Source organism: Vicia villosa, linkage group LG1 (assembly GCF_029867415.1).
Source record: "Vicia villosa cultivar HV-30 ecotype Madison, WI linkage group LG1, Vvil1.0, whole genome shotgun sequence".
Taxonomy (NCBI): Eukaryota; Viridiplantae; Streptophyta; class Magnoliopsida; order Fabales; family Fabaceae; genus Vicia; species Vicia villosa.
In genome coordinates this window covers 42,416,555-42,443,451 of record NC_081180.1, presented here as the reverse complement: position 1 = coordinate 42,443,451, position 26,897 = coordinate 42,416,555, and the positions used below count along the sequence as shown (strand labels likewise).

The following is a 26,897-nucleotide window of genomic DNA, read 5'->3' as shown; positions in this document are numbered from 1 at the left end:
CCCATACTATTTCTCTTGTTCAAATTCCAATCAAGGTACAATGTTCAAAGACACCTCTCCTAAGCAAGGATTAGGGTTTTGTTGTTCTGAGGGAAAATTAATGAACCAAAGGCTCCAAGGCATCCCATATGGTCTATGATACTCCACACTACCTCCATGACAAATTTCAGGTCTCAATTCAAAAAGATTGATTACTCAATTGCTCAGAAAGTCAACAGTCGACTGGGTTGACCTAAAAGTCAACTGTGGTCAAAGTACAGTCAAGACTCCTGATTTTTTGTCAACATCTTCATATTGAAGTATCATTCACCATTTGATCAAGAATTGATCATGGTTCATCAAGGAAAGATCAGAAATCAACAAATTCAAAAGTTTCTAAATTAGGGTTTTCATAGGAGAAAGTCAACTGAACTTTGACCAGTCATAACTTCCACATGGAACATCAAAAATTTCCCATACAAACCTCATTTGGAAGAAAATTGAATTCTCTACAATTTTGTCTCTCACAAGCCAAGGCTGGAAACGCACCATTTGAGAAATATGAGCCAAGACGTTATAGGTCCCTCCAGAAGGTCAACAAAAAGTCATCTTTTTCAAGAGCTCATAACTCGAACATGGTAAACTCAATTAAGATGAAACCAAAAGGAGTGTTTAAAGGACACCTTGAGCTTTCTAAAAATCTTAAAAAACACTGCAAAGTGTTGAAGGGTGAGCAAGATACAAGTTGTGCAAGTTTGACAATTTTGAAGAAGTGCATGAAGAGAAATATTTAGCAAAGTCAATTTTTTTCTAAATGGGCATAAGTTTTTGTGATCCAAACTTGTTCTTAAAGATTTCCATGACCTCCAAGACCAATTGCACGCCTCCTTCTATTTTATTTTATTTATTTTGGAATTTATTCATTTAAATCCGATTTTAATTAAAATAAAATACTAAAAAACCAAATTAATTGATGCAAAGCATATGGGCTTGTCAGTTAGATGCCTTGAAGCCCAAGTAAGTTATAACAAGCTGACCAATTCACATGAAAAGGGATGATTGAAGTTTGAGCAATTTTGGAAAGTTTGAGTTTTGATTTTTCAATCAAATATCTCCCATTGAATGCAATATATTTCTTGAAAGCTTATAACCCTAAGGGAGATTTATTATATAAGGAGGGAGGTCAGACGAAAAAAGGAGAGGTGGACAAGGATTGGCAGCCAAGTGAACACGTTAAAAAGGTCGAGAATTTTCAAAAAGGCTGGAAATCAGTTTAAGAGGTGGAGCTCGATTCAAGCAGATCAAAGCTTCCTAACACGCTCCTGGACCACTCTTGTAGCTATCCCAATCATCACCCTCGATCAACAAGACAAGAACAGAGTCCTATAACTCACGGTTTGTCATTTATTTTTGAGTTTCGATTTTGTTATGTAAGCATCATGAACATGTTTTGAATATAGATTCATAATCGTGAGGACCTGTACAATGTTTCTGGATCGCTTGATTTGAGTTTAAGTGCGTAAATAGCGTGACACTATGGCTAGGGTTTACGAGTTCTGAATTGGGGGCTTTCAATTAGAAGTGAAACCAGTCCAAATTGAGGGCACCAATGGATTCAAAAGGGAAATTATAATCGATTCGCATCCGAGTATGTAATTTATTTGCCATGTTTCTATAGTTTGATTTTTGCAGGACATAGCTACGAATTGATACGTAGTAAAAGCGCTGCAAAATCGTAGCAAAAGGTCTCTGCAATCTCTAAGGTTGCAAAGAAGAAGAAGCAACTAGGGCGCGCCAATTTGTTTTCAAATTTTATTCGTTTTAATTTCGTATATTATGATTTGTGTGGGTGACATTAGTAGCGAATGAGACTGGTTCAACTGGCCAAGGCGAAAGACTTGTCATCAACAAGACCTGGGTTCGAGCCCCAGCTTCTCTCCTTTCTATTTTTTCACTAATTTTATGGTAACATTGCTTTCATATCCTCCGCGGCGGATCCTGCGCGTTCCTACTATGCACCCTCAAGGATAACCCTTAGATCTCCACCGAGGTTACATCTGACGACCCAGAATGCACGCGTATCATGGACCCTCAAGGAGGCAGTCACACCCAATCATCAGCTAAGCTTCTAGTCTTTTTTTTATTTTTTTTATTTTTAATCATATAGTTTTCACTTATTTATTTATTTTGTCTAGTTATTTTTAATTGTTTATTTATTAGTTCTTTAAAACAAATTTCTTTTAAATTTTCCTTTTTCATAAAAATCTTTATTTTAAAAATATTTATTTTATGATAATTAATTTGATTTGTTTATTAATAAATTTAAAATAGTTTTAAATAGCTTAATTAGTCATAAAAAAATTTCATTAATTAATAAAAATAAATATTATGGTTAGATATTTAATCGAAATCTGATTTTTACCGATTTATTAAATTGATTTCATTTATTCTGTTAATTCTATTTTATTCGTACCCTAATCAGGGTTTACGACGATCATTCCCTACACTGAGAAAATATTTCTTTGTGCATTTTTTCAGGGTTAGCAACAAGGTTTCTCCCGACTGTGCGCCACGCCTATTACGAAGCTAAGTCCCGATTTAACCCTTATTTAAATATTTGTTATTAAGGGTTTGCCTTCAAAATATAATGAACTCTGCTTACACTCACCTCCTTTTCTGTTTGCCTCTGCCAATTTTTCAGGCTTAACCTCGAGGCTACTCTCGACTACAAAACATATCAGATCAAATCAAAAGCTAAGTCTTACATCTTATTTATTTAAATGTTCATTCTATTTTATTTCGCTTTTTTAATTAGGGTTAGCCTTGACTGTCATTGAATTAGCCAACACTAACTACTCTCTGTTTATTTCTTTTTTCCTAATTTGCAGGGTTTGCCAACCGCCAAAGCTCGATAGTCGGTAACCCTAAAATCTAACCTCTTTTACTTCTCTGCCTTTAATTATTACTTGAGTCAGATCCGCTGGTTTCTTTTTCCCCTCCTCATATTATTGTGTGGTTAGTAATCCTAGGGAGTGCAAGCCTGTTAATCAAATTAGAATCACCTAATTACAAGATAATATAATTGAATCTGATCACGTGATTGTTGCATCCACGCACCTTTTACGGTACCCCTCTTGTTGCCTGTTGCCTTGTGTTTTTTGCAGAATAGCCTTGTCCCTCGAATACGAGGATACCTCAGCCATGTTGCCTCGACTAATGCAAAGATCATAAGTCCCTAATGATGTTGCCTTCGATACACTAAATATGATCTCGTCCCTCGTAAGTTGGCTACGAAGGGCTGAGGTATCCTCTGGTTGCCTAAACGAAAAAGGCTATTCTGATCTTTCCCTTAGACTACCTGCCCTCTTTATGGCAGGGACAGTTTTATGGCGAACGATAACTTCGATGACCCTTCAACCTCCAAATTAAAGGACTTCCTTGCCCTCCTATGGCAGGGATAGCCCTGAAAGGCTAAAAGAACTCTTCTATAAACGTTAAGGCAATTGCTCCTAATTGCCTTGCTCTGGCTAAAATCTTTTTCTACTCCATTTTTCATAAACCTTCAAAAAGGCTACGCTCATTTACGAGCTAAAGTCCGTATTCTCTTCTTCTACATTTCTGAACTCAAAGAGCAAAGCAATTAAGAGCCCATGGAAAACCATGGATGCAAAGGGTGTCTTACACCTTCCCTTTGCATAATTACCCCCCGAACTCAGTTTTTATTTAAAAGGTTTTTCCTGTTCTTTTAGCCTTTCTGATTAATTTGGATAAAATAAAAGTCGGTGGCGACTCTTGCTTACCGCAACATTTCAATAAAAGGCAGTTCACCGTATTACAATGGGATTGATCATTCTTTTTTAAAACAAAGATTATGAATAAAAGATTTAAAGAAAAATAATTGCATTGCATAAATATGTTAATTTTTTAATATGATTTTTATTTAACTATCTATTATATTATTTAAAAGGGTTATAGACAATAACTATCTATTATATGATTTTTTTAATAAAATATTATAATAAAATAATATGACATGATAAACCTTAAAATTCCAAATCAATGTCTATACCAGTCCAAAGTCCTATTCGATTATGATTACCTTGATATTTTTCATATGAGAACAAACCTTTAAATCAGATCTTTAATTGAATCAAAATGAAAACAAATTATTTTAGAGTGAAATTCAATCCATTAAAACATGTGAGTCAAGTAGGAAGCTTGAAACAAGATGTATCACATAAAGTTAGAATAACATGCTTAACATGTTGTCTACAATAATTGCACCCTGAAGCACCTCGAGACAAAATGTCTCACGTAACATTAGAACATCTTACTTAACATGTTGTATACAAAAAATTCTCAATCACATGTAAAACAAATATTTACATGACTGTATCTATCCTAGAAATACGCTTATACATAAATCATTATAAGGAAATAAAAACATAGCAATATGCGATTCAAGAAAAGCGATAAAATCTAATTGTGTAAAACTATATTGAAAATTAAAGAGAGGAATAGAGAAGAATGCACTACTATTTATATTTCTACAGGGCGTTCGTCCTTGCTTTGCATCTAATCCATTCTCCAACAGTAAACCTTTTAAAATGCTTAGTCTTCCATTATTTTACAATTTTTACAATGTGTGTTTTAATACAATCAAGAAACTATATAATGTTGAAAATTAAAATAACAACTAAGCAACTACAATCTGAATATTGCTTCTTCTGATATATTTAGCTCACAAGGTAAATTCCACAAGATATTCACTCGATCTTGAATATTCACTCGATCTTAATTATACCCAACCAAAAATCCCTTGTCCGAGCTCTTGGTTTAATCTGAAGTTACAGAAACTCCAAACTTTGTCTGTAAAAACCTTCACTCAGTTCTACCAAAGTCTTAAATAGATAATAGACTCTTCCTTTTTCTTTTTGTTGGATTGTCAATCTTGGCTACACCATCACAACTTGATTCTTGATTTAAAACAAAAACTACACAAACATTAACACCTAATGAACCTCCTATCACTAGATCTCACACTCACTCAGAGTTGAGAAGTGTGAGATATTGGACCGAACTCTAATGGGTCGAAGGGTAGCTTCTGTTTCTACAGGATTTATGCATGTTGTCAAAGTATGTTCAATTGCTAGTGTCGAATACCTACATACTGTAATCGAAGAGTGTTCTAGTATGTGGGGTCAAAATGCTAGGGTTGTTAGTATTTCGAATTGGGCCTGTTTGTTATGTCCAACTGTTTAAGTTAGCTTGTATCCTAAGTTAGCTTTTAATTAAGTATGTGAAAAAACCCATTAGTTTAGTATGTTAGATTAATTATAAATAGCATACTAGTCTCTCATCATTTCATACTACAAATCCTTATTTAGGGTGAGAAGGTTATTTATTATTCTTGTAACACTTGTAATCTTGTTTCAAAGAGAAACTAAAGAATAGCAGTTATAACCAATCCTTATTGTTCTTCTTGCTTCCATTGTGTTCCCTATTATACTCTGTTCTTGGCATTATTTTCACAACAAATTGGTGCAGTGAGCATGGAGAAGATGCCTTCAACAAAGTATGAGATTGAAAAGTGCATCGAAGTGAACTATTTAGGTCTGTCGCACTTGAAGATGAAATCCATATTGGTCTAACAACGTTGTTTGGAAGTGTTGAAGGGAGTGGCGGCTATAGATGTTGCGTTAACGGAAAAATAAAAGAAGACCGTGATAGAGAAATCCCACATCACAATTTTGCTGAGCCTTGGTGATAAGGTTCTTTGACAAGTATCAAAGGAGACGACGACATCAGGGTTATGGGTGAAACTTGAAAGTTTGTAGATGACTAAATCACTGGTAAATCGACTCTACCCGAAGTAAGCTTTGTATTTATTCAACATGATTGAAGACAAAGTGTTGGCTGAGCAGTTGGATATGTCCACCAAGTTGATTCTCGATCTTGAAAATATTGATGTGAAGATCGATGATGAAGATCAAGTGTTGTTGTTGTTGTGCGCTTTTCCTAGAACACATGCGCACTTCAAAGAAACTCTCTTGTATGGAAGGGAGTCCTTGACCTTCGAAGAAGTTCAATCAGCTATGTATTCTAAGGACTTGAACGAACAAAAGGAGCATAAACCTTCGACGATTGGTGAAGCTTTGGCCTTTAAGGGAAAACTCTTGCAAGAGGATGGTAAGTTCGACAAGAAGAAAGGTAAAAGTAGTCACAGTAGCGAAGCATATGGTATTCGATGTTATCATAGTAAGAAGGAGGGTCACATAAGAAAGGTATGCCTTGAACGCCTGAAAGATCATTGAGGTAAGGATAATGTCAACCCAACCATTGTTTAAGATGATTTTGAATCATCTGATGTTCTTATGGTTTCAAGCAGTGACTCGAGTACGGACTGGATTATGGATTCAGGTTGCACTTGGCACATGACTCAAAAAAAATACTTGTTCGAGGAATTATGTGATTAAGATGGTGGATATTTATTGCTGGGAAACAACAAAGCTTGCAAGATTGTAGGTGTTGGATTTGTGAGATTCAAGCTTCATGACAAGTCAATGAGGTTGTTGACTGAAGTCAGGTATGTACTTGATTTGAAGAGAAATTTGATTTCTCTTGTTGAATTCGACAAGAAAGGATATGTTTTCCAAGGAGAGAAAAGTATCCTAAAAGTCATGAAGGGGTTGAAGGAAGTCTTGAGAGGCATGAAGAAACAAGACTTGTATACCCTTGAGGCTGAAATTGTAAGTGGTTTGACAAATGTTGCATCCATGAAACCTTTGTCGAAGACAGAGGTTTGGCACTTGAGATTGGGTCATGTCATTGAGAATGGTCTGGTAAAATTAGGGAAACAAAATCGGACTGGAAGAAAGGTCAAGAGGTTGAGAACCGATAATGGCCTTGAATTTTGCAAAGAGGCATTCGACAGATTTTATGTTGCCTCTAGTATTGCTAGGCATATGGCTGAAAGGTTTAATCGAACTATTTTAGAGAGAGTTAGATGCATGTTGACTAGTGTTGGGTTAAAGAAGGTGTTTTGGGTTGAGGCTATTTCGACAGCAACATATCTAATAAACAGATGTCTTTTGACTCCGTTAGATATGAAAACACCTGACTAAGTTTGGTCAGAACATCCACCAGATCTCGACAAACTGAGATTATTTGGCTGTGTAGCCTATGCTCATATTAGGCCAGACAAGGTCAAACCTAGAACTCTGAAATGCATGTTCATGGGATACCCTGAAGGAGTCAAAGCTTATAGGCTATGGTGCACAAAGCCAGGTCACAGGAGGAGTATCACCAGTCGAGATGTAGTTTTCAATGAAGCTAAAATGACTTTTAAGAAAATTGATGATATTTGTCGAGGTGCCGAAATATCTGACGAAAAGCTAGAAGAGGTAGAGATTCATGTTGAGGTGGAGCATGTTGATGCTGAATTACATACCCCAAATGAAGTCGAAGAAGCAGAAGATGCTAAGGAAGTTGAGGAAATTGTCGATTACTATTTATTGTCAAGAGATAGGTCAAGAAGTGTCATCAAGTCACCTCATAGACTTGAGTATGCAGATCTTATAGTTTATGCCTTAATCTTTGCTAGTGAGGTTCTAGATGAAGAACCTAGAGACCATAAGGAAGTTATGAGAAGTCGAAATAAGACTGAATGGCTGAAGGCCATGAATTATGAGATGAAATATCTTCATGATAATCACACTTGGGAACTGGTCAAGAAACCTGCAGGAGCAAGTTTAGTAAGCTATAAATGGATTTTCAAAGTTAAGGAAGGAATCGAAGGAGTGGAATCTAAAATATACAAGGCAAGGTTGGTCGCAAAGGGTTTCACTCAGAAAGAAGGTGTTAACTTCAATGATGTGTTTTCTCCTATTGGGAAACATAGGTCCGTTCGAATGTTTCTTTCCAAGGTGGCACAGGTCGATCTTGAACAGGAACAGAAGGATGTGAAGATTGTGTTCTTGTATGGTGATCTAGACAAAACAATCCTGATGAGGCAACCTGAAGGGTATGTCGAAAAGAGGAAGTAAGATTATGTGTGCAAGCTAAAAAGATCTTTATATGGACTGAAACAATCTCCTCGACAGTGGAATAGGAGATTCGACAAGCTCATGGCATGCATATGTTTCGTTAGAAGTCAGTTTGACCATTGTATTTACTTCCGATTTTGACCTGGTAATTGATTTGTTATTTTGTTGCTTTATGTGGATGATATTCTCATAGCAAACAACAATGTTGAATATGTAATGAGGGTAAAGGTTGAACTCAATAAGGAGTTCGATATGAAGGATATTGGAGTTGTATCCAGGATTTTTGGGATTGACATTCAAAGAGATAGAAAGCAGTCAAATTATGTTTATAACAAGAGGCATACCTACGAAAGATTCTCAAAAAGTTTGGTATGTCGAATTCGAAACTTGTTGTGACTCTAACAAACCCTCAATTCAAGCTGAGTATTGATTAGTGTCCCAGTACTGATATCGAAAGAGCATACATGAATAGCATTCCATATGCTAATATAGTAGGTTCTTTGATGTATGTTATGGTATGTACTAGACCTGACATAGCATATGTTGTAAGTCTTGTAAGCAGGTACGTAGTGAATCCTGGAAAGGCTCACTAGCAAGCATTTAAGTGGATTCTAAGGTACATAAATGAGTCTCTCAATAGAGTCCTAATTTATGGTGGAGCCTTGGGTGAAGATAGTAAAGCAGTAATGGAAGGATATGTCGATTCTGATTATGCAGGTTGTATGGATTCCAGAAAATCTATTTTTGAATATGTTTTCACTATGTTTGGCATAGCAATTAGTTGGAAAGCTACACTTCAAAAGGTTGTTGCTTTATCAACCACTGAGGTAGAGTATATTGCCTTAGTTGAAGCTGTGAAAGTAGCATTGTGGCTTGAAGGTGTTGCAAAGGAGCTGAAACTTCAAGGTTAAGGTATCACTGTTAAATGTGATAGTCAAAGTGCTTACACTTGTCGAAGAACTCAGCATATCATGTGTGAACCAAACACATCGATATAAGGTTGCATTTCGTCAGAGGAATAATCGAGCGTGGAGAAGTCCAAGTACTGGAGGTTTCAACAGATCATAATGTTGCTGATATGATTACCAAGACATTGTCGAGTTTCAAGTTTTTCCACTGTATGGAGTTGATAAAGCTGCATGAAGAAAGCTAGTTTGTTCTTTGATATTAGAGTTTGTTCCAAGGTGGAGATTTGTGAGATATTTGATCGAACTCTAGCAGCTCGAAGGGTAGCTTTTATTTCTATAGGATTTATGCATGTCATCGAAGTATGTTCACATGCTTGTGTCGAAGACCTACAATAGTGTTCTAGTATGTGGGGATCAAAATGCTAGGGTTGTTAGTATTTTGAATTGGGCTTGTTTGTTATGTCCAATTATTTAAGTTAGCTTGTAATGGGTATTTGTGAAAAATCTCATTAGTTTAGTATATTAGGTTTATTATAAATAGCATACTAGTCTCTCATCATTACATACTACAAATAATAATTTAGGGTGAGAGGGTTATTCGTTATTCTTGTAACACTTGCAATATTGTTTCAAAGAGAAGGTAAAGAATAGAAGTTATAACCAATCTTTGTTGTTCTTCTTGCTTCCCATTGTGTTCCCTATTATACTCTGTTCTTGGCATCGTTTTCACAACAAGAAGCACAACCAAGTCTGATAGTCTTGCTAGAGATTGAAGGTGATTTCAGATGCAATCTAAAATTGTGAACAAATGTTGTGTGAAAATGGATTTCTAAAGATTCAAAGTTTTAAAGATTTTTCAGATTTTTTTCAAAGTTGTGAACTAGAGAGAGAAAATTGTATTTATGTGTTGGAGATAATGCATTAAAATGGATCTTAAGATTCGAGTCAAGAGCAAAGCTTATGATTCAAGATAAATGAGAGAATGATTTGAATCAAGCGCCTAAAACCCAAATTTTACACCTTTGATTTGAGTTAGTGATTCGAGACAAAGAATTCTATGATTTGAATGACACAAGCAAAAGATAAATCCGAAAATTGAATCTCAATAAAGATTCAAATCAGCCTTTCATGTGATTCGAATCAAGCTCTTACTTAATTCGAATCAGGAAAGCATGTGATTTAAATTTCACTAACATAAGAAAATCATAATTTCTGTTTATTTCATGATTCGAATTATGCATAACTATAATTCAAATCACATTTCTAAAATTGATTTATTTTTAAAGAAAAAAGAGGTGCTCATGATTGAATCGAGAGTTAATCTTATTGGAAGTGTGCATTCATGAGTTTCTTGATCCAATTAATAAAGCAATAACATAAATGATTACGAATAAGATAGACAGCAAAACCCTTAGCAGCAAATCGTAGGAGAGTAGAACAACTTAAAATATAACCACACATTCAACGCAACATTATCTCAATTACACTTAGTTTATTTTTTGTGTTGATTTTTATTACCACCCAATATTGTGTTGTATAACATCGTTGGTCTTACAATTGTCAGATAAAAAAATTAGTTTGAGCAGTACTTTCGAGTCACATAAAACACCTAAGTCTCTCCTTCATTTCAACTACTCAACTTAAATTTAATGATTTGTCTCTCCTCTATTTAGTACTATGGATCGAATTAATTTTAACAGTATAACTTGTAGTAAGATATGATCTCCAACTTTTATCTCTAGGTTATAAACGCTTCCTCTTTTTCTAAACATGCATTCCATGTATTATGTGTTACTTCGTTTTCAATCTCTCAATTAAATTCTCTTTTAATTCTTCAAGTAGAACTATATCATTTGCATTTTTAACTCTAGAATGTGTTATATAAGTACGTCAAAAAATAAAATAAAAAGGCGCGGAATTAGGATTGAACATTTGTGCAATCCTATTATTATGGAAAAATTGATTGCCTTTTCACGTTACGTCCTCACACTAGTCAATGCTCCGTCGTACATATTTTGAATAGTTGGAATATAAACAACCATAACTTCTTTCTTCTGTAAAACTTTTCACTAAATTACACAAAGCACTCTATGATGTGCATTTTCCGAGTCAATGAGAACTAAAAATCATAACTCTTCACTCAAATATTAACATTGAAAACATATTACTATGATGTTTATCGTTTTCCTTATCCATTTTATAGCTAAATATATGTATATGTATGGTTCCACATTTTAATGGTAATGTGCAATGTGAAAACAATACCATGTTGGTGTAAATATTATTTTCTCATATTACTTCTCATTACTTCAAGCTACTCACTCTTGTATGTCATTAATGACAATACACAAATTATCAACTCATACAAATAATTGACATGCAACGTAGTCCAAATTGGAGAAACAAATTAAGCAAATAGACTAAATATCAACCATCCAAATAAAGGCTTTGCCTATATTCATTCATTGAGATTTAAGGCTAGATACTCTTCCCCATATTATAGTATTTCATTTTTTAAAAAGCAAACAAATTTAAGGTCTATAAAGGCTTGAAATCACACCCAAATATATAGCATATGAAGCAGAATCAAAGCATGCATTTCGGTTGATATTTTACTATTTTTCCATACAAATATAGTACTAAGAGGATCTAATAATACCGTGTACATAGGACCTATCACAAAATCAGGAAAGAGGATTTCAAACACAATAAAAGAAACAAGACACACACAAAAAACTTGATAAGGATTAAACAAAACATTGTTGGAATGGAAACCAACAAGCTTAGATTGCTTTTTTTCTATGTATTTTATCTTGCTATATTCCCTATCTTTGAAGCTAAAATAATTCACTTCGACCAACACTGGCAAAGACGATCTCATGAAGCCACAAAAGCTGCACATAAGGCTTACCAGTTAAACCCTCATGGTGTTGCTGCTTCTTTCAACAACGATGTCCACGGGTATATCATTTTTTGTTTATGTTTTCTTTGCTTTCACATTCATGAATATGAATAACTTTATGAAATGAAATTTCATGTATGATGCAGGATGTTCAGTGGTTTCAATGGTTCAAGGAGGGGTTTGACTAGAAAACACCCAAACAAAGGTCCATGCAAAGCGACAAATCCCATCGATAGTTGCTGGAGATGTGATCCTAATTGGGAAAAGAATCGCAAGAAGCTAGCCGATTGTGCTCTTGGTTTTGGCCGCGGCACGACAGGAGGCAAAGATGGTAGAATCTATGTTGTCACTGATCCGTCCGACAACGAGCTTGTTAACCCGAAACCAGGGACATTGCGACACGCAGCCATTCAAAAGGAGCCGTTATGGATCATTTTTAAACATAGCATGACCATCAAATTGAAAGCGGAGCTTCTACTAACAGATCACAAGACCATAGATGCACGTGGTGCAAATGTTCATATTTGTGGAGGTGCTCAAATAACATTGCAATATGTGAAAAACATCATCATTCATGGGTTACACGTCCATGATAATAAACCAGTTAGTGGTGGACTGATGAGAGACTCGATGAGTCACTTTGGACAACGTTCGACGAGTGATGGTGATGGAATATCACTGTTTGGAGCTAGTCATATTTGGATAGATCACATTTCAATGTGGAACTGTTTTGATGGTTTGATTGACGTCGTAGCGGGATCAACCGCTGTAACCATTTCCAACTGTCATATGACACATCAAGACCATGTAACTAAATAACACAACGTCAACTTTCTTTTGTTTGCATGCATGCATGCATGCAGATTATGTTATTTATGTTTTTATTTTTGATGTTTTGGTTTAGGTTATGTTATTTGGAGCAAGTGATGGGTTCTCAGGAGATCAAATAATGCAAATAACAGTAGCTTTCAACCATTTTGGGAAAGGATTGATACAAAGAATGCCAAGGTGTAGATGGGGTTTCTTTCACATTGTTAACAATGACTACACTCATTGGCTTATGTATGCCATTGGTGGTAGCACACATCCTACCATACTCAGCCAGGGTAACAGGTTTATTGCTCCTGTAAACCCAAATGCAAAAGAGGTGACAAAGAGGGATTATTCACCTGAAAGTGTGTGGAAGAATTGGAATTGGATATCAGAGAATGACTTGATGATGAATGGAGCCTTTTTTAAACAGTCTGGAAAAAAGGTTGCAATGCCGAATGACGATATCCGGCCAAAGCATGGGAGTTTTGCAGCAGACCTTACTAAATATGCAGGTTCTATAAAATGTGTACCAAACAAGCCATGTTGATTACCAAATACAACTTATTAGAATCTCAAACCTGAGGTTAATCTAGATTGTAGGATCAGACCCAAAACCTTAGCTAGCTATTGTAACTATGATGTAAATATCAAGGGCAAGAGAGTAGAGTAACTCAGATGTAAATATAATGTAAAAGAACAAGCATATTCTACTATTGCTAGGCAGATGCAAGAGAAATACTTGTGGGAAGATAGAAAATTTTCTTTGATTTATACTACTATTATATATTTTTCATCTCAATTTCTCCTTTTTAGATTTTATTTTACATCTTTTTAATCTCAGATGTAAATATACTTAAATATAAAGTAAAAGAACAAGCATATTGTACTATGGCCAGGTGGATGCAAGACAAAATACTTAGAGACCTCCACATTAAAATAAAAAATGTCTTTCATTTATACTATTATATTTTTTCTTGTCCCCATAAAACTGAGTCCATTAATTTACACTTATATGTATTTACCTTAACTTCTCAATTAAGATACATCATCTTCTTCCAATTGTATGTTTTGCTTTAAATTTGGAACATCTAGAATTGACAAGATATATAAAATTAATCAGACATGTTTGATTGATCACAAATAAAATTGAATTTGTGGGCAAAATTAATTCTAACATAAAAAAATAATTATATTTTATAATTTTTTTTAACTCACTTTTAAATAAATACATTCAAACAGAAATTTCGTTAGTACTATAAAGTAAAAAATCGTAATAATTTTCTTTAGGCGAAATAATCGTCCCCCCAAATAGAAATTGCTATATCCCACACTGACTATGTATGACATAAGAAGTCATCAGTCCAATTGTATCAAAAAAGTCATCAGTCCAATTGTATCAAAAAAATCAACATAAGAGTGTTAGTCTACTGCGACAAAAACGCACAAATACGGTCACCAACTTGCCCTTACCAAATCGGGATTATAACGTTCGCATTAACTTTTGATAAAATTTTACATAATTTCACAAAACTTGGCTGGGGACATGTGTTTTTCATTTCCAGCCAACTAAACAACTCAACTTTCTTTTACTTAACTAGTCTAATACATTAATCACACAGTTAACCAAATTTCTGATTCAGTTCTCTACAAGTCAAATCCGTGGATGTCTTCCGTCAAAGACAGCTTTGCATGATTAGCGTTCAGCCTGATTCGTTCCTGAAATGTGCCTTGCTTCTTTGGAGCCAACTAAACAACTCAACTTTCTTTTACTTAACTAGTCTAATACATTAATCACAGTAAACCAAATTTCTGATTCAGTTCTCTACAAGTCAAATCCGAGGACGTCTCCCGTCAAAGACAGCTTTGAATGATTCGCGTTCAGCCCTGATTCGTTCCTGAAATGTGCCATGCTTCTTTGGTTCCTCACTGTTTTGGGTTGGACTTTCCTCTTCAGATAACGGATTTGACTTCTGCGTATAATAAAAACATGATACAATGGTTTCATAAAATGTCTTCCATTTGAAAACATAGGCTGAATTTTACACCCTTCTTTAAAATCCAAAAACATGAGTTTGTCAAAAATGAGCCAACAGAATGCTTAATAAATAAAAGTACAACACATTAGATTCCACAAGGCTTTGTTTGCTAATGTCAATAAGCTAGCTAGAGCTAGCTAGGGGTGTGCAGGGTTAGTTATCTGCGTATAATAAAAACATGATACAATGGTTTCATAAAATGTCTTCCATTTGAAAACATAGGCTGAATTTTACACCCTTCTTTAAAATCCAAAAACATGAGTTTGTCAAAAATGAGCCAACAGAATGCTTAATAAATAAAAGTACAACACATTAGATTCCACAAGGCTTTGTTTGCTAATGTCAATAAGCTAGCTAGAGCTAGCTAGGGGTGTGCAGGGTTAGTTATTTTCAAAAACCAAACCATAACCATTTTAAAACCATTTAAATGGTTTGGATTTATAACCATAACCATATTTTAATCAAAACTGGTTATAAAACCGGTTATAAATTTGGTTATGATTATATAACCGGTTTTTTAAAAAAATCCAATTTTGAAAATTACTTTTTCCGAAAATATTTTTTTTCAAAATAAAATTAATATTTTGAGAATTAAAATATTTGGATTTGGATAATAACCAGATTATAACCGAATCCAAAATAATTTAACCGGTTGATAACCATTTAATTATATCCGGATTATATGAATGGATAACCAAACCATTAATAACTAAACCGGTTAATAACCATTCAATTATATCCGGATATTTAAAAGTGGTTTAGGTTTGGTTATGGATTTGGACATCAAAACCGGATATTTTGCACACCCCTACTTAAAGCTTATTGAATTAGCTTACCATCAAATTACAAAGAAAAAAATAAGATGAAAAATACTGGTTATTATAAAAAGAGGAAAATATTTTGGAATAAATTAAAATAATAAAAATAAATATAATAAGTTAAAAAAAGTTAGTAAATACTATAATTTATAAAAAGTAAACATCATGGCATAGTTTGATCTATGTAGCCAGCCGACCTCACTTACTTGGATAAGGTTTCATTGTTGTACTTGTGTGTCATTTTATAATTTACCAGTCACTTTAAAAGATGATTTTATCAAAAACACTTAAATTTCAATCAACTAACTATTCATCTATCAGACATCAGCTATGTAAGTTAGATTTTTAACTATGCTTAACTTTACCAAACCAGCCCTAAACATCAGATAAGACAGATTATTATCAACTTATCACCCAAAAAATAGAGGCCAACTAAATAATAGTAAATGTTATTTCTAAAATTTAAGCAATATGAAGTGATGAAGCCAAAATAACTAACCAGGTTGTATCCAGCACCAGGCCCAATCACTAAAGACAATGTGGTTACCTTCCTTGCAGTCCCTATTGAAAATCCTGTTTTGCTAACCTGAAAGGAGGGTTGCAAAGAACGAGGGCAAGGGGTGCTGACATTAAGAAAATGCCTATAATAAAAGGAATCAAATCAACTGTCCCCTTTGTATGTCCTTTTTTCTAGTTCATTTAATTAAAATAATGCCTAGCAAAAAACTAGATGAGAAAATTTTACACTATTTAAAAGAGAGAAAAATTTTGTGATATATCATTATCTAATTGAAGGGACAAAGAAGGGACAGATGATTTAAATCCATAATATAAGCAACAAAAACAGGTTGTACCGGTATTTCCTTACCCCCTTTCTACACCTCCCATGTGACCCAAAAGAATTTAAGCAAGAAAATAAATTTTTGCTACCAATAATACTAAGGTTGAAAACTTCAAATTCTACTCTCTAAGCTTTCAGACAATAACATCAAATACATGGTATACCTGATCGCCCCAATGTACAGATTTTCTTTCCTTGCCATATTGATGAATTAACCCAGACAGAGCATTAATATTGCCCTTCATACCTTCAGTTTGGCAGAGGTCATCTTCACCAAAATCTTCTGACCATTTGCTTTTACCCAGTTCTCTGACTTCTGTTGGATGTTCCTCTTCAGCATCCCATCTCCTCCCATCCTTTATGGAGCCTATATTGCAATAGGCTAACCACAGTAAAGAGACATGAAAGACAGAAATAAAGCCAACCTAAAATATTCAACCGGATTATTATCCAGAGATGATACTGTGTAACTGTTGGACAAGGAGGCGTCACAGCTGCAGTCGCCAGTGGACTAAGATGTGTATCCCGCAGCGCAGACAAACAAGGGTGTCCGGATTGCAGGATCGTGCAATCCCACGGGTATACTTGCAAGCTTACCAACATTGCTTCTAACCATGTGCTATTCCCTAATTTTTTATCTTCTTCCGACCAGAAAAAGGGTTGAAAAATGAATAGCATGAGGGAGGAGGAGAAGAGATGAAATAACATATCTAGATAGACCCATACTTCCAATATTAGACTGGATACTTATTTTCCAATGTTTGGCCAGGTCAATCATCTCATTGGTTATAAACTTATAAACCTATGTCAATCTGACCTCATCCAATATTATAAAGAAAAATAAGATGCACTAGTACTATTTTACAATTGGGCATCACTGATAAGATGCAGTGTTGTCAATTGCTGATCAGAGAACGGTGGTTTATTCAATTTCCGCTACACATTAGTGATATATCGCCACTATAGCTGTTGACTGTTGTTTGACCATATTTTATATTAAATAATGTATCGCAGAATAATAGCGATGTGCTAAAACTTTGCTACGCTATAGCCTCTTTTATAACACTGATCAGAATAATATGTAGCCAAAAAAATGACATTAACAGGATAGATACAGCCAGACATACTAATTGGTTAGAGCAAATTACCTTCATCATCCCTGACAGGAGGGTCAACAGCTTTGTCAGCTTCTCTGTCTTGCGCTGCAAGTAAAGCATCATCAAGATCATCCTCCATATCCATGTCAACCTGGAAAACATGGAAGTCAAGTTCACAGCCATAGGTAGCTTCAAATTAAGACTAGTTATTGCAGCTATATGACCATTAGAATAATAAATACAAAAAACAAAAAAAAAACCAATGAAACTTAAATAATAGCTTCATGTTATACTTTATACCTTTAAATATGCCCTTTTTTGTATAAACCAGGTATCCTAGCCCCATATTATATTTTACTGAAACTAATACAAATACACTATGTTTTATATCTTTAAATATGTTAAGCTTTTTATATCTATTACATTTTACTAAAACTATTCCAAATATGTTATATTTTACCTTCAAATATGTTAAGCGTTTTAGGTATAAACAGGGTATCACCATGCACAACAAATGTAGAGATGATTTCTTGAGTATTGGGGACCCAAAATGGGCAGCAAGTTCTACCTAAGAGTTTTAACGTTCAACATACCCAACCTTGGATTCAAATGCAAGACTTGTGTCATCTCATTCAAACATCTTTGGGTATTAAATGTTGAAGTTATTATAAATAATTTAATACAAGTTTTAAAAATATAATGCAGTTGCTAAACTAAAAATGGTCACTAGAATGTCTACAAATATCAATAGTTACGGAGTTATAAATTTCCTTTCTTGGAAATATTCATGACATTTAATTTAGTCACAATTTGATATAGTTTCTATGGATAATTGGAAATAACATAAAGGCTTTTGCCAGAACAAAGAAATTAAATTTGGGTGACTGAAAGAAGTTTAAGCTGTTCTTTATCATATTTGGTTAGAGCATAATGCCTACATCCACAACAGCATCGCTATAAGATTGTTTATATTGCTTGTGTTTCGTATTCTAATTGAGGCACCTTCAAGGAAGATTAATTTTTCCATGTACAAAATGGTTGGACAACTTCGCATTTTGCAGCTGGTTGGCACTTAACTTTTTCTTTGTTGGACTTTTGCATATTGCCCTCCCTAAGACGTGCCCAAAGGTAGTCAAATTTGTGATTTGGAGGGATTTATTTTGGCATGTGCAATTCCAATGCGAAATTGATTTTTGCGTTAAATACGACAATCACGGGGGGAAATCACAAAATAGTGGAATCTTATGTATACCCCCACGTACCCAATATTTCAAGAGCCAAGTATAGCATACCCAAACCCGTACCATGTACCAGAGAAAATTGCAAACCATGTGACTGAAGCAACTTTTTCTCTTGTTCTGCTTCCTCCCACATACCCAATACTTTTTTTAAGTTTTTAGCTAGTGGAAGCCTAGAGCTAAATGACCTAAACTTATTGTACTTCGAAGAAATCAAAAAGTCTTGGTACTTTCACTTTGGCCCGAGGTCCTTGGAGATCATTTCTCTTATTTATGTTATTTTAAATACATTGATATATGAATTTAGTTGTAACTTGCGATTCATGTTATGATACCACGATTTACACTTTTATTTCCTCTCCCCGATTCGGAGTAAAATCATGATTTTAACTACTTTGTTTATGTTCTATTCCTCACTAAAAAATTCCGTCTTTAACCCCAAAACCACAGGAGTATTTAAAAGTTGGTCCCTAATACTCAAATTGCACACGAAGGCTCATATGAAAAGAGATATTCAAAAGTTACAATTACCTCCTGTATTCTGTTTTCTTTTAGATCATCTCCACGAAATAATGACTGTAATGTCAGTAAAAGAGACTCGGTGAAAATATATATAAAAAGCCATTACTATAGAAGTTATACAAATTTTACAGCCTGAAAATTGCCATTTTTACACAAGTAATACCAAATTTACAGCAAACCTTCGCATCAAGCTGCAGATACAAGGATGGAGAATCTTCCCATTGCTCAGCCATTCTCTCTATGTCTTGCTGTGTAAATCCATGTACATTCCTAGCAGCACAACCCTGAATAAAGAAAAAAAGTTAAACCTACATAACACTGACATTTAATAATATAAGATAACTTAGTCATTGATCGTGACCAAAACAAGAAAGTGCTTACAATCGAAAAAACAAACATCTAATCCAATAAGTGAAATAATAAAGTAATATGAAAAGATTCTCTATCATCATGCAATCAAATATTTTGGATTGTCATTAAAGAAAGTTTATTTACTTTTGCACAGACCAATAACGATAATTAATTGGTATTATTCTAAAAGAAAAACAAAATGAGGCTCCATGTTGCTCGGTGGAAATCAATAAACATACCACTGGGTCCTTGTAAGTAGCTTCTAAAATGTAAACTTCGTAACCCGACCTCTGAAAGGAAGAAGAATATTCGTCAGCAAAGGAAGTGTTGAATAAATATATCTTGTGGGACTACTCTTCAATTCATAGGTACATTTAGCTATGACATGAATATTGATGATTATAATAGTACAGATGCCACTGGCATTCATGCATTAACTTCAAATGAAATCATCTTTAAATTCAAACATAAGAAAACTAGAACTTCAGTAGGAGGCAGCTCTTTCACATAAAGCAGTGGAACAGGAAGTAGCAACCGTATCACTAGTTAAAATAACGCTTTGATATTCATTTTTCATTGACATCCTTGTGCATCATTTGGATTATTTATAGCAAGTCCTAAATTCAACAAGACTGACCCAAAGTTCAACAAGAAAGACTGCGAGGAAGCATAAAAAATATAGATAATATTCAGTGGCTCATCAGCTCAGATATATGCAATTATTAACTTCAAATATTTTATTACCACTGATTGTCTACCCTCTTTTCTACTTTTCTATATATAATCAAGATAAGAAACAGAAATGCATATTTTTACTGTTTTACAGAACAAAACTAATAGAAGGCAAGTGAAACATGTCTAAAACTATTTATGAGGGTGAATGGAGAGAGTTTTACAAAGATATTGTGAGTCGTCTTGAGCATACATGGCAGAGGTTGCTAGCAAAAAAAGAATTAATGGTATACCTTTGCAGTTGCCCAAAATTGATCAAAATCAGCTACCCGCAGATTGCGGTCATCCACTAAGACGAGGAACAAATACCACCAAGAAAAGGGTCAATTGCCGAACAAAACTGCATCTGTAGTTAGTGAACATATAGGTGGTGCATGGGCACTGCATCACCACTTAATCTATAGGAAACTACACATTTGAATTTATTATATTTCATAGCAAGTCGGTTCATAGCTCTCCAATCACTCTCTATTTTTATGCTTAAGTTCTTTTAATTAACCCAAGAAACAAAATTTTCACTTTTCAGTCTCTGAATTAACTATAATTAATTTCACATGATCACATCTGTCAGAGGGGATTAAGCCTATGATTGAGTACTAAGTTTGTTTCTATTACCAATAAATCAAATAACAGTGCCACACTAGTGGGTATGGAACTCATGACAAAATGCAAGATTTTTCATCCAGAGCAAAACTGCAACCTCAAAACTATGTCAAATATCCAAAATAGTGGAATTCGTCTGTCTTAACTTATAAGAATAATTTAGCCAACACATTTCGTGATGCATACCTATAATAAAGGTAAAAGCTCCCTCATCAACAGTTTTCTTGAATGCTTTCAACATGCTTGACCGATAAGCCTGCAATAGCGGGAGTGCAAAAAAAAACGCATTGTGATTCTTCTGTGTGTATAACATATTAGAGCATAGAATGCTGAAATTTTCCAGTATGCCTTTTAAAAGAAAACTTATTTATAGAAGACATATCCAATGCAATCATTGCACACACCCCCACCGAGGTTGTCAAAATCGAGAGTTTACTTTGAATCGAAAGAGGATAGTAAGATCGAAAAATCGTAAATCGTAACCAAAATCGGTAGATTCTACTCAAATCGTTTTGTTGAATCGAAAGGGGAAATCAAGATCGCATAATCGAAAATCGCAACCAAAATCAATAGATTCAACTCATAATAGTAAATATATATATTATAAAGTGCAAGTACTCAAAGTTTAAAATCATAAAACAACCAAGTTTCAAATCTTAAATCTAAAATTACCCAAAAAAAAAACCAAAATCGGTGAAATCCATATGAGATCGCCGATTTAGCGATTTTGTGCGATTTTATTGGGATTTTAATCTGAATTAGGATTCTACTCACGATTCACATCGTATAGGGTGAACAAAATCGCAAAATCCATGGATTTCACGATTCTGATCGCGATTCTGACAACAATCCCCACCCTCCCTTCCCCTTTCTTTTTCTTTCCGGAGCAGCAGGAAAATTACAAGGACATCATAAATTTCATACTACATATCAAAACAAATGAGAGCAGGCACTTAAAATATAAACTAAATAAAAAATATGGAAAAATTACACATCACAATGCAAATAGCAGTTACCTCCTCCATTTCAGGTTCATAACAATACTCCATGACCTTCTTTGTTACAGGCCTCTTGTTTCTTCCTGAACTTGAAGATTTTGATCCATCATTATCATCAACCTTTTCAACCAAAAATACAAATATTAACACAGCAACCACCAGAACTTCCACATAATCAATCAAAACCTCATATATGCCAAGATAAGAATGCTTTGTCAAAATTATAAAGCCAGCATGATATTCAACAACCTTTTCAACCTCGGTCATAAAATAATCATCCATAGAATGAATTCGCGGAGCATCGCCACCACTCTCAACTTCTAGATCACGCAACATCTTTGCCAAGTAACTCTTACCACTACCTGAAAAGGACACAAACATGTAAAATTCCCTATTCATATTATTGATGAATTTGCTCCACACTATACCCAGTGGCGGATGAGGCCTAGGCCGCTTCAAATATTTACCATTTTCCGTTTGTATACATATATTATAAGATTAGTATAATAGTTCTATATACTATTTTGTTCCAAATAGAATCAGCGTTAATCCGATAGTGTAGTGTTAAGACCTTGTTTTGCTACTCAGAGGACACAAGATTGATTCCCCAATAGACTATATTTTTGCATTTTAGAGTGCGGATAAATGGTATAGGTTGGATTCAAATCGATATACCACCACACCCGTCAAAGAAATCTAGAAATCTACCAAGCTTCGCCACTGACTATACCTACCCCCTTTATCAAAACAAACAAATGGCCTATGACCTAGTAAATAATCATTAAAAGTCAACTTGCATAACAATAACAATTTACCATCACAACTCTGGACCAACAATAGCAAATTAGCAATAAATAACACAGCAACGAAAAGTGCACCTGGTAACCCACGAAGTATGATCACAAAATGGTCAGGACGTGAAGTTCGATGTTGCTTCCGGAATAACTGGGAAGCATCAACAAACTTAGGCTTCTCAGCAGACGATTGATTCAGTGGAAAAGCTTGAGCATCTCCCACATACTGTTTCGAAGGTTCCTGGCAGAAAATAAGAGTAAACACTCAGTAACAAATAGCTAGCAGCAGCAACATCAAACAATGACAAGAAGCATAAGCATTAGTATACCTCCATAGGAAAGCCAGTGGAAAATTCTGGATGGTGGGGTTTATTACTGAGAAAATAAGGTTGGGGAAACGGATGAGGCTCATGAGCAACTGAAGAAGTAACAGGAAAAAGCGAAGGCGGTTTGTTGGGTGGAGAAAAGTAGGTTTTGATCTGATTATTGGGTGGATCCACAGGAAGAGGTGGCGGCGGAGAAGTAGGGAGAGGAGGCATGTTCCTGAAGAATCTAGAAGCTTCCATTTGACCGGTATTCTCAGAAAAACTGATGTTACTAACACTAGGTTGATGATTTTGATATGGATAGGGATAAGGATGGTGCAATTCTCTTACGTTCAGGTTATGATAATTATTACCATTATGATTATGATGATGATTCGCTTGTTGAGCTTGAAAGTGGAAATTGTGATCGTGGTAAGGTGCATTGATCTCGGTGTGGTGTGGTGGAGGATGATAAATCGGAGTAGAAGCGTTGTGAAGATGTGGCGGCGGCGGTGGTGGTGGAGGAGGGAATGCGTCACAGTGATGCTGCGGTGGTGGTGGTGGTGGTGGTGGGGGTGGCGGTGGGGGTGTGACGTAAGCGTGGTGAGGATGTTGAAACGGAGGTGGATTGAAACCGTGATCGCGAATTAGCTTCAATCTTCGTTCGTCATCTTGAATTCTAGGTTTTTTGAAGGTTCTATCGAAATCGGCGTCGTAGGTGGTGCTAGGGTTAGGTGGCGGTGGTGGTGGTGGTGGCCAATTAGGGGAGGGGGAAGGGCAAAAAGGGAAATGTTGGGTTAAGCAATTAGGGCAGAGATTGTTTTGGTATTGGATTGGTGTGGGATTGGGACGCCATTGACGATCCATTGAGGAGATTCTTCGGAGATTGAGATGGAAGTTGGAACCCTACTGAAGTGACTTTGAATAATAAGCCGACGGAGAAAAAGCGCGTTCTGTGTGTGTGCTGTATTTACGTACTTAGATCAAGAATTCAAGATGCTCTCTCATGGTTCACCAAGGATAACATAGTTTTCATTAAAACAATGTTTTAAAAATCGGACCGGTCATTAAACTGGTGAGGGTACTGGGTTACTGGTTCATCGGTCGAATCACTGGGTCACTGGTCGAACCGCATGACCAAACCGGATTAAACCTTATTAAACCTGTCATTATAATAAAACTATATGGGTATAAAACCGGTCGAACCGGATCATTCAATCTCTAAAAAAAGTATAACTAGCACTTAAAAGTTGATCCATTAACAGCATAATCTATAAATAAGGCTCTTAAAAATCACAAATTCAGAAGTGTGTATTAGGTGCTGAAAATACTAATAATTCATATAATTTAAGGCTCTTAAAAAGCACAAATATAGTTTGCTCAACACTTAAAAATCACAATTTTAGTTCAAATTTAAACATAAATATTACTCAAAACAAAGTTGTACAAATTACAAAGATCAAATTGCAACATAAACTAATTAAGTACTTTAGAATAAAAACACTCAAATATCTATTAAATTTAGTTCCAAGGAGGTAAAATTATCTCAATGTTTGGATCTCCTTCAATATCAAAATCATCTCCCACAAAATCAATCGCATTTGCAACATCTTCCCCATCAATGATATCATTATTTTGGTTGTTTTCTCCGGAGTTAAGTGGTGCATCTCCCTCAACATCAACTTCATCCAAATTTAATTCATCTATAACAACATCAATTTAAAGAGTTTAGAAATTGATATATTTTAAGAAACTAAAATAACATAATCGTAATCACAAAAATTAATATCATACCAATATCATTTGAAATAGGTTGGATTGTCATACTAGCAAGATCTTTGCGTAGTGCTTCCACCTCCTCAATGGTCAAGAATGGTGGTGAATCCTCCAACACCCAATTAGAATGATCACCAAGTGTTTCAAAATTGATAGGGTCATAATTTTGTTTCTTCTTGGTCCTATAAATCATTAAGGAGTCAAACAATAATATACAGTCTTAACAAACCAAGAAATATCACATATTCTTAAGTATAGAACCATATATTTTTCTTAATAAAACAAACAATATCATATATTCTTAACTATAGAACCATAGCATATAAAACATAATAAGAGCAATACCTATTTTGTAGCCGTAAGTTGTAACGGACATAAACAAGATCATTAAGTTATTGATGCTCCAACCTATTTCTCTTTTTTGAATGAATGTGTTCAAACACACTCCAATTTCGCTCACAACCAGATGCACTACAAGTTTGACTCAAATTTCGAATAGCCAGTTTTTGCAAATTAGGCGCTTCGGTTCCATAAGTATCCCACCATTGATCTAGAATAATGCATGTGAAAAAATTACAAAACATTTTAAAATACATATCAATGACATTGTACAAAAATACATAAAGGTTATCATATAATTTTATCTGGCAAAACTTCATCTCGGTTTTCTACAGTTGTTGTCCTTCCAAAACTACCTTCACAATTTTTGAATGAAGTCATCTCAGCAGTTAATTTAGATCGCAAGTCCTTGCTATCATAAGCATACTTTTCAATGACATCCAAAAGGCCTTCAGTGGTGGACTTGTTTTTTTCATATTCTGGATTGAATCTACCAGATGGATTTAACCAATAACCAGCCGCATGAAGATTTTTGCGAAGTTGTGCATCCCAACGGTTATCCAAGATCTTCAAATAAGGCTATACTTTCAACTTATTTCTTCTAAACCTCTTCTCAATCTCCTCTCTTGCTTTATACATAGCTCGGTAGAGATATCCCATAGCCGGTTTATCTTCACTATCAACAATGCGCAACACACGTACAAGAGGTTCTGTAATTTTCACTATGTCAGCACATTTAGACCAAAATCTTGAGTCTAAGACTTGTTCCACAAATTGCTTTGCCTTGACATCTTTGGAATAAGTTGTGGTTGTCCACTCTTTGGATGTTACCATGGCTCTTAGTGCATCTTTATGAGACAGAATACTTTGCAATGCAATGAAATTAGTAGCAAAGCGGGTTGGAGCGGGACGGAGTATTTCTCTTCCACCTGTATGTTGTCTCATCAAATACAATGCAAAACAATAATTATATATGTATTTGGTAATTTTTTATGATGGTGTTTCAGAAGATGTCATTTTCCTATAAAAATAAAATAGTTCATTATAATACTTATTAGAAGCAATTCAATATAGAGTCATTTAGTAACAGCATGCTAGTAATAATATAGAGTCATTTAGTAATAATATTTAGCATAAGATTAGTAACTATTTGGATCCTGTGCTGATTGAATGTAATATATATGATAACTATTGAAATTAAATAATTGAAAAAGATTCACATTTGTTAGTAATTGGGTCTGAAACTTAAACTTCTAACCGTTTTTTCATTCTTTCTATTTACATTTCTTTCTACCATAACAATTATTATCAAGGCATAGGAAAAGAATCTGCAATATAGAAAAGATGTTTTAATTGGTTGATGAAATCAATTTTGCCACTAGTAACTTCCTCACTTGTTGGTGCCGAGACATTTGTACATTGACTCATAGTGTTGAATTCATGTGTGGCGTAGGCATGAACAACTTCCACAGAATCCATTCATGAGCAACACAACAAAAATTCCACAGAATCCATATCAGCAAGGCGTGAACCGTGACATCCCTACCATATTAAACTAATTTATCTAATGCTTAGATTTGTGTACATAAATTATTTGTATATCAAGATAGTAAAAAAAAAAGAATGATAGAATTAGAAAGAGTTTGTCAGCAAGGCGTGAACCGTGAAACAGGGAAAGGGGCTGCAATCTGCATTGCTTTGAAGGATTTATATTTCCAGCAAACAAACACTTAATTGCAGATGAAAGATGAATGGAAACTAAGGAAACAAAAAACATCCTAAAAATTAAACTAACCCTAA

General features: G+C 34.7%; 3 protein-coding genes across 3 annotated transcripts; 1 reads left to right on the top strand and 2 right to left on the bottom strand.

Annotated features, from left to right (window-relative positions):
• Positions 1-11,650: 11,650 nt before the first annotated feature.
• On the top strand, positions 11,651-13,440 carry LOC131635533 (pectate lyase-like). Its single transcript, XM_058906159.1, has 3 exons — positions 11,651-11,893; positions 11,981-12,641; positions 12,739-13,440. The coding sequence occupies exons 1-3, from the start codon at positions 11,700-11,702 to the stop codon at positions 13,192-13,194; spliced, it is 1,311 nt and encodes a 436-aa protein (XP_058762142.1). The 5' UTR covers positions 11,651-11,699; the 3' UTR covers positions 13,195-13,440.
• Positions 13,441-14,113: 673 nt separating this feature from the next.
• On the bottom strand, positions 14,114-23,996 carry LOC131635526 (uncharacterized). Its single transcript, XM_058906151.1, has 13 exons — positions 23,007-23,996; positions 22,762-22,918; positions 22,133-22,245; positions 21,902-22,003; positions 21,072-21,141; positions 20,516-20,571; positions 19,790-19,840; positions 19,379-19,483; positions 19,209-19,253; positions 17,491-17,590; positions 16,507-16,709; positions 16,001-16,087; positions 14,114-14,617 (listed from the first exon to the last, which is right to left on the bottom strand). Exons 1-13 carry the CDS (start codon positions 23,847-23,849, stop codon positions 14,477-14,479), a joined length of 2,073 nt encoding a protein of 690 aa, XP_058762134.1. The 5' UTR covers positions 23,850-23,996; the 3' UTR covers positions 14,114-14,476.
• A 507-nt stretch (positions 23,997-24,503) lies between these two features.
• LOC131622210 (uncharacterized) lies at positions 24,504-25,931 on the bottom strand. The gene is made up of 5 exons (XM_058893264.1): positions 25,705-25,931; positions 25,454-25,587; positions 25,167-25,308; positions 24,777-24,940; positions 24,504-24,685 (listed from the first exon to the last, which is right to left on the bottom strand). Exons 1-5 carry the CDS (start codon positions 25,929-25,931, stop codon positions 24,504-24,506), a joined length of 849 nt encoding a protein of 282 aa, XP_058749247.1.
• Between the last annotated feature and the right edge of the window lie 966 nt (positions 25,932-26,897).

What these genes read in the sequence shown, in the direction of transcription:
- LOC131635533 (XM_058906159.1), top strand. Translation starts at nt 11,700, where the DNA reads ATGGAAACCAACAAGCTTAGATTGCTTTTTTTCTATGTATTTTATCTT. An exon ending in TTCAACAACGATGTCCACGG is followed by an intron (nt 11,894 to 11,980) that starts GTATATCATTTT and finishes TGTATGATGCAG; the next exon opens with GATGTTCAGTGGTTTCAATG. An exon ending in ATATGACACATCAAGACCAT is followed by an intron (nt 12,642 to 12,738) that starts GTAACTAAATAA and finishes GTTTTGGTTTAG; the next exon opens with GTTATGTTATTTGGAGCAAG.
- LOC131635526 (XM_058906151.1), bottom strand. Translation starts at nt 23,849, where the DNA reads ATGGATCGTCAATGGCGTCCCAATCCCACACCAATCCAATACCAAAAC. An exon ending in AGCTTTTACCTTTATTATAG is followed by an intron (nt 20,572 to 21,071) that starts GTATGCATCACG and finishes TCCTCGTCTTAG; the next exon opens with TGGATGACCGCAATCTGCGG. An exon ending in CTGGTGCTGGATACAACCTG is followed by an intron (nt 14,618 to 16,000) that starts GTTAGTTATTTT and finishes TATTATACGCAG; the next exon opens with AAGTCAAATCCGTTATCTGA.
- LOC131622210 (XM_058893264.1), bottom strand. Translation starts at nt 25,931, where the DNA reads ATGGTAACATCCAAAGAGTGGACAACCACAACTTATTCCAAAGATGTC. An exon ending in TTCATTCAAAAATTGTGAAG is followed by an intron (nt 25,309 to 25,453) that starts GTAGTTTTGGAA and finishes GCATTATTCTAG; the next exon opens with ATCAATGGTGGGATACTTAT. An exon ending in ACCTATTTCAAATGATATTG is followed by an intron (nt 24,686 to 24,776) that starts GTATGATATTAA and finishes ATGTTGTTATAG; the next exon opens with ATGAATTAAATTTGGATGAA.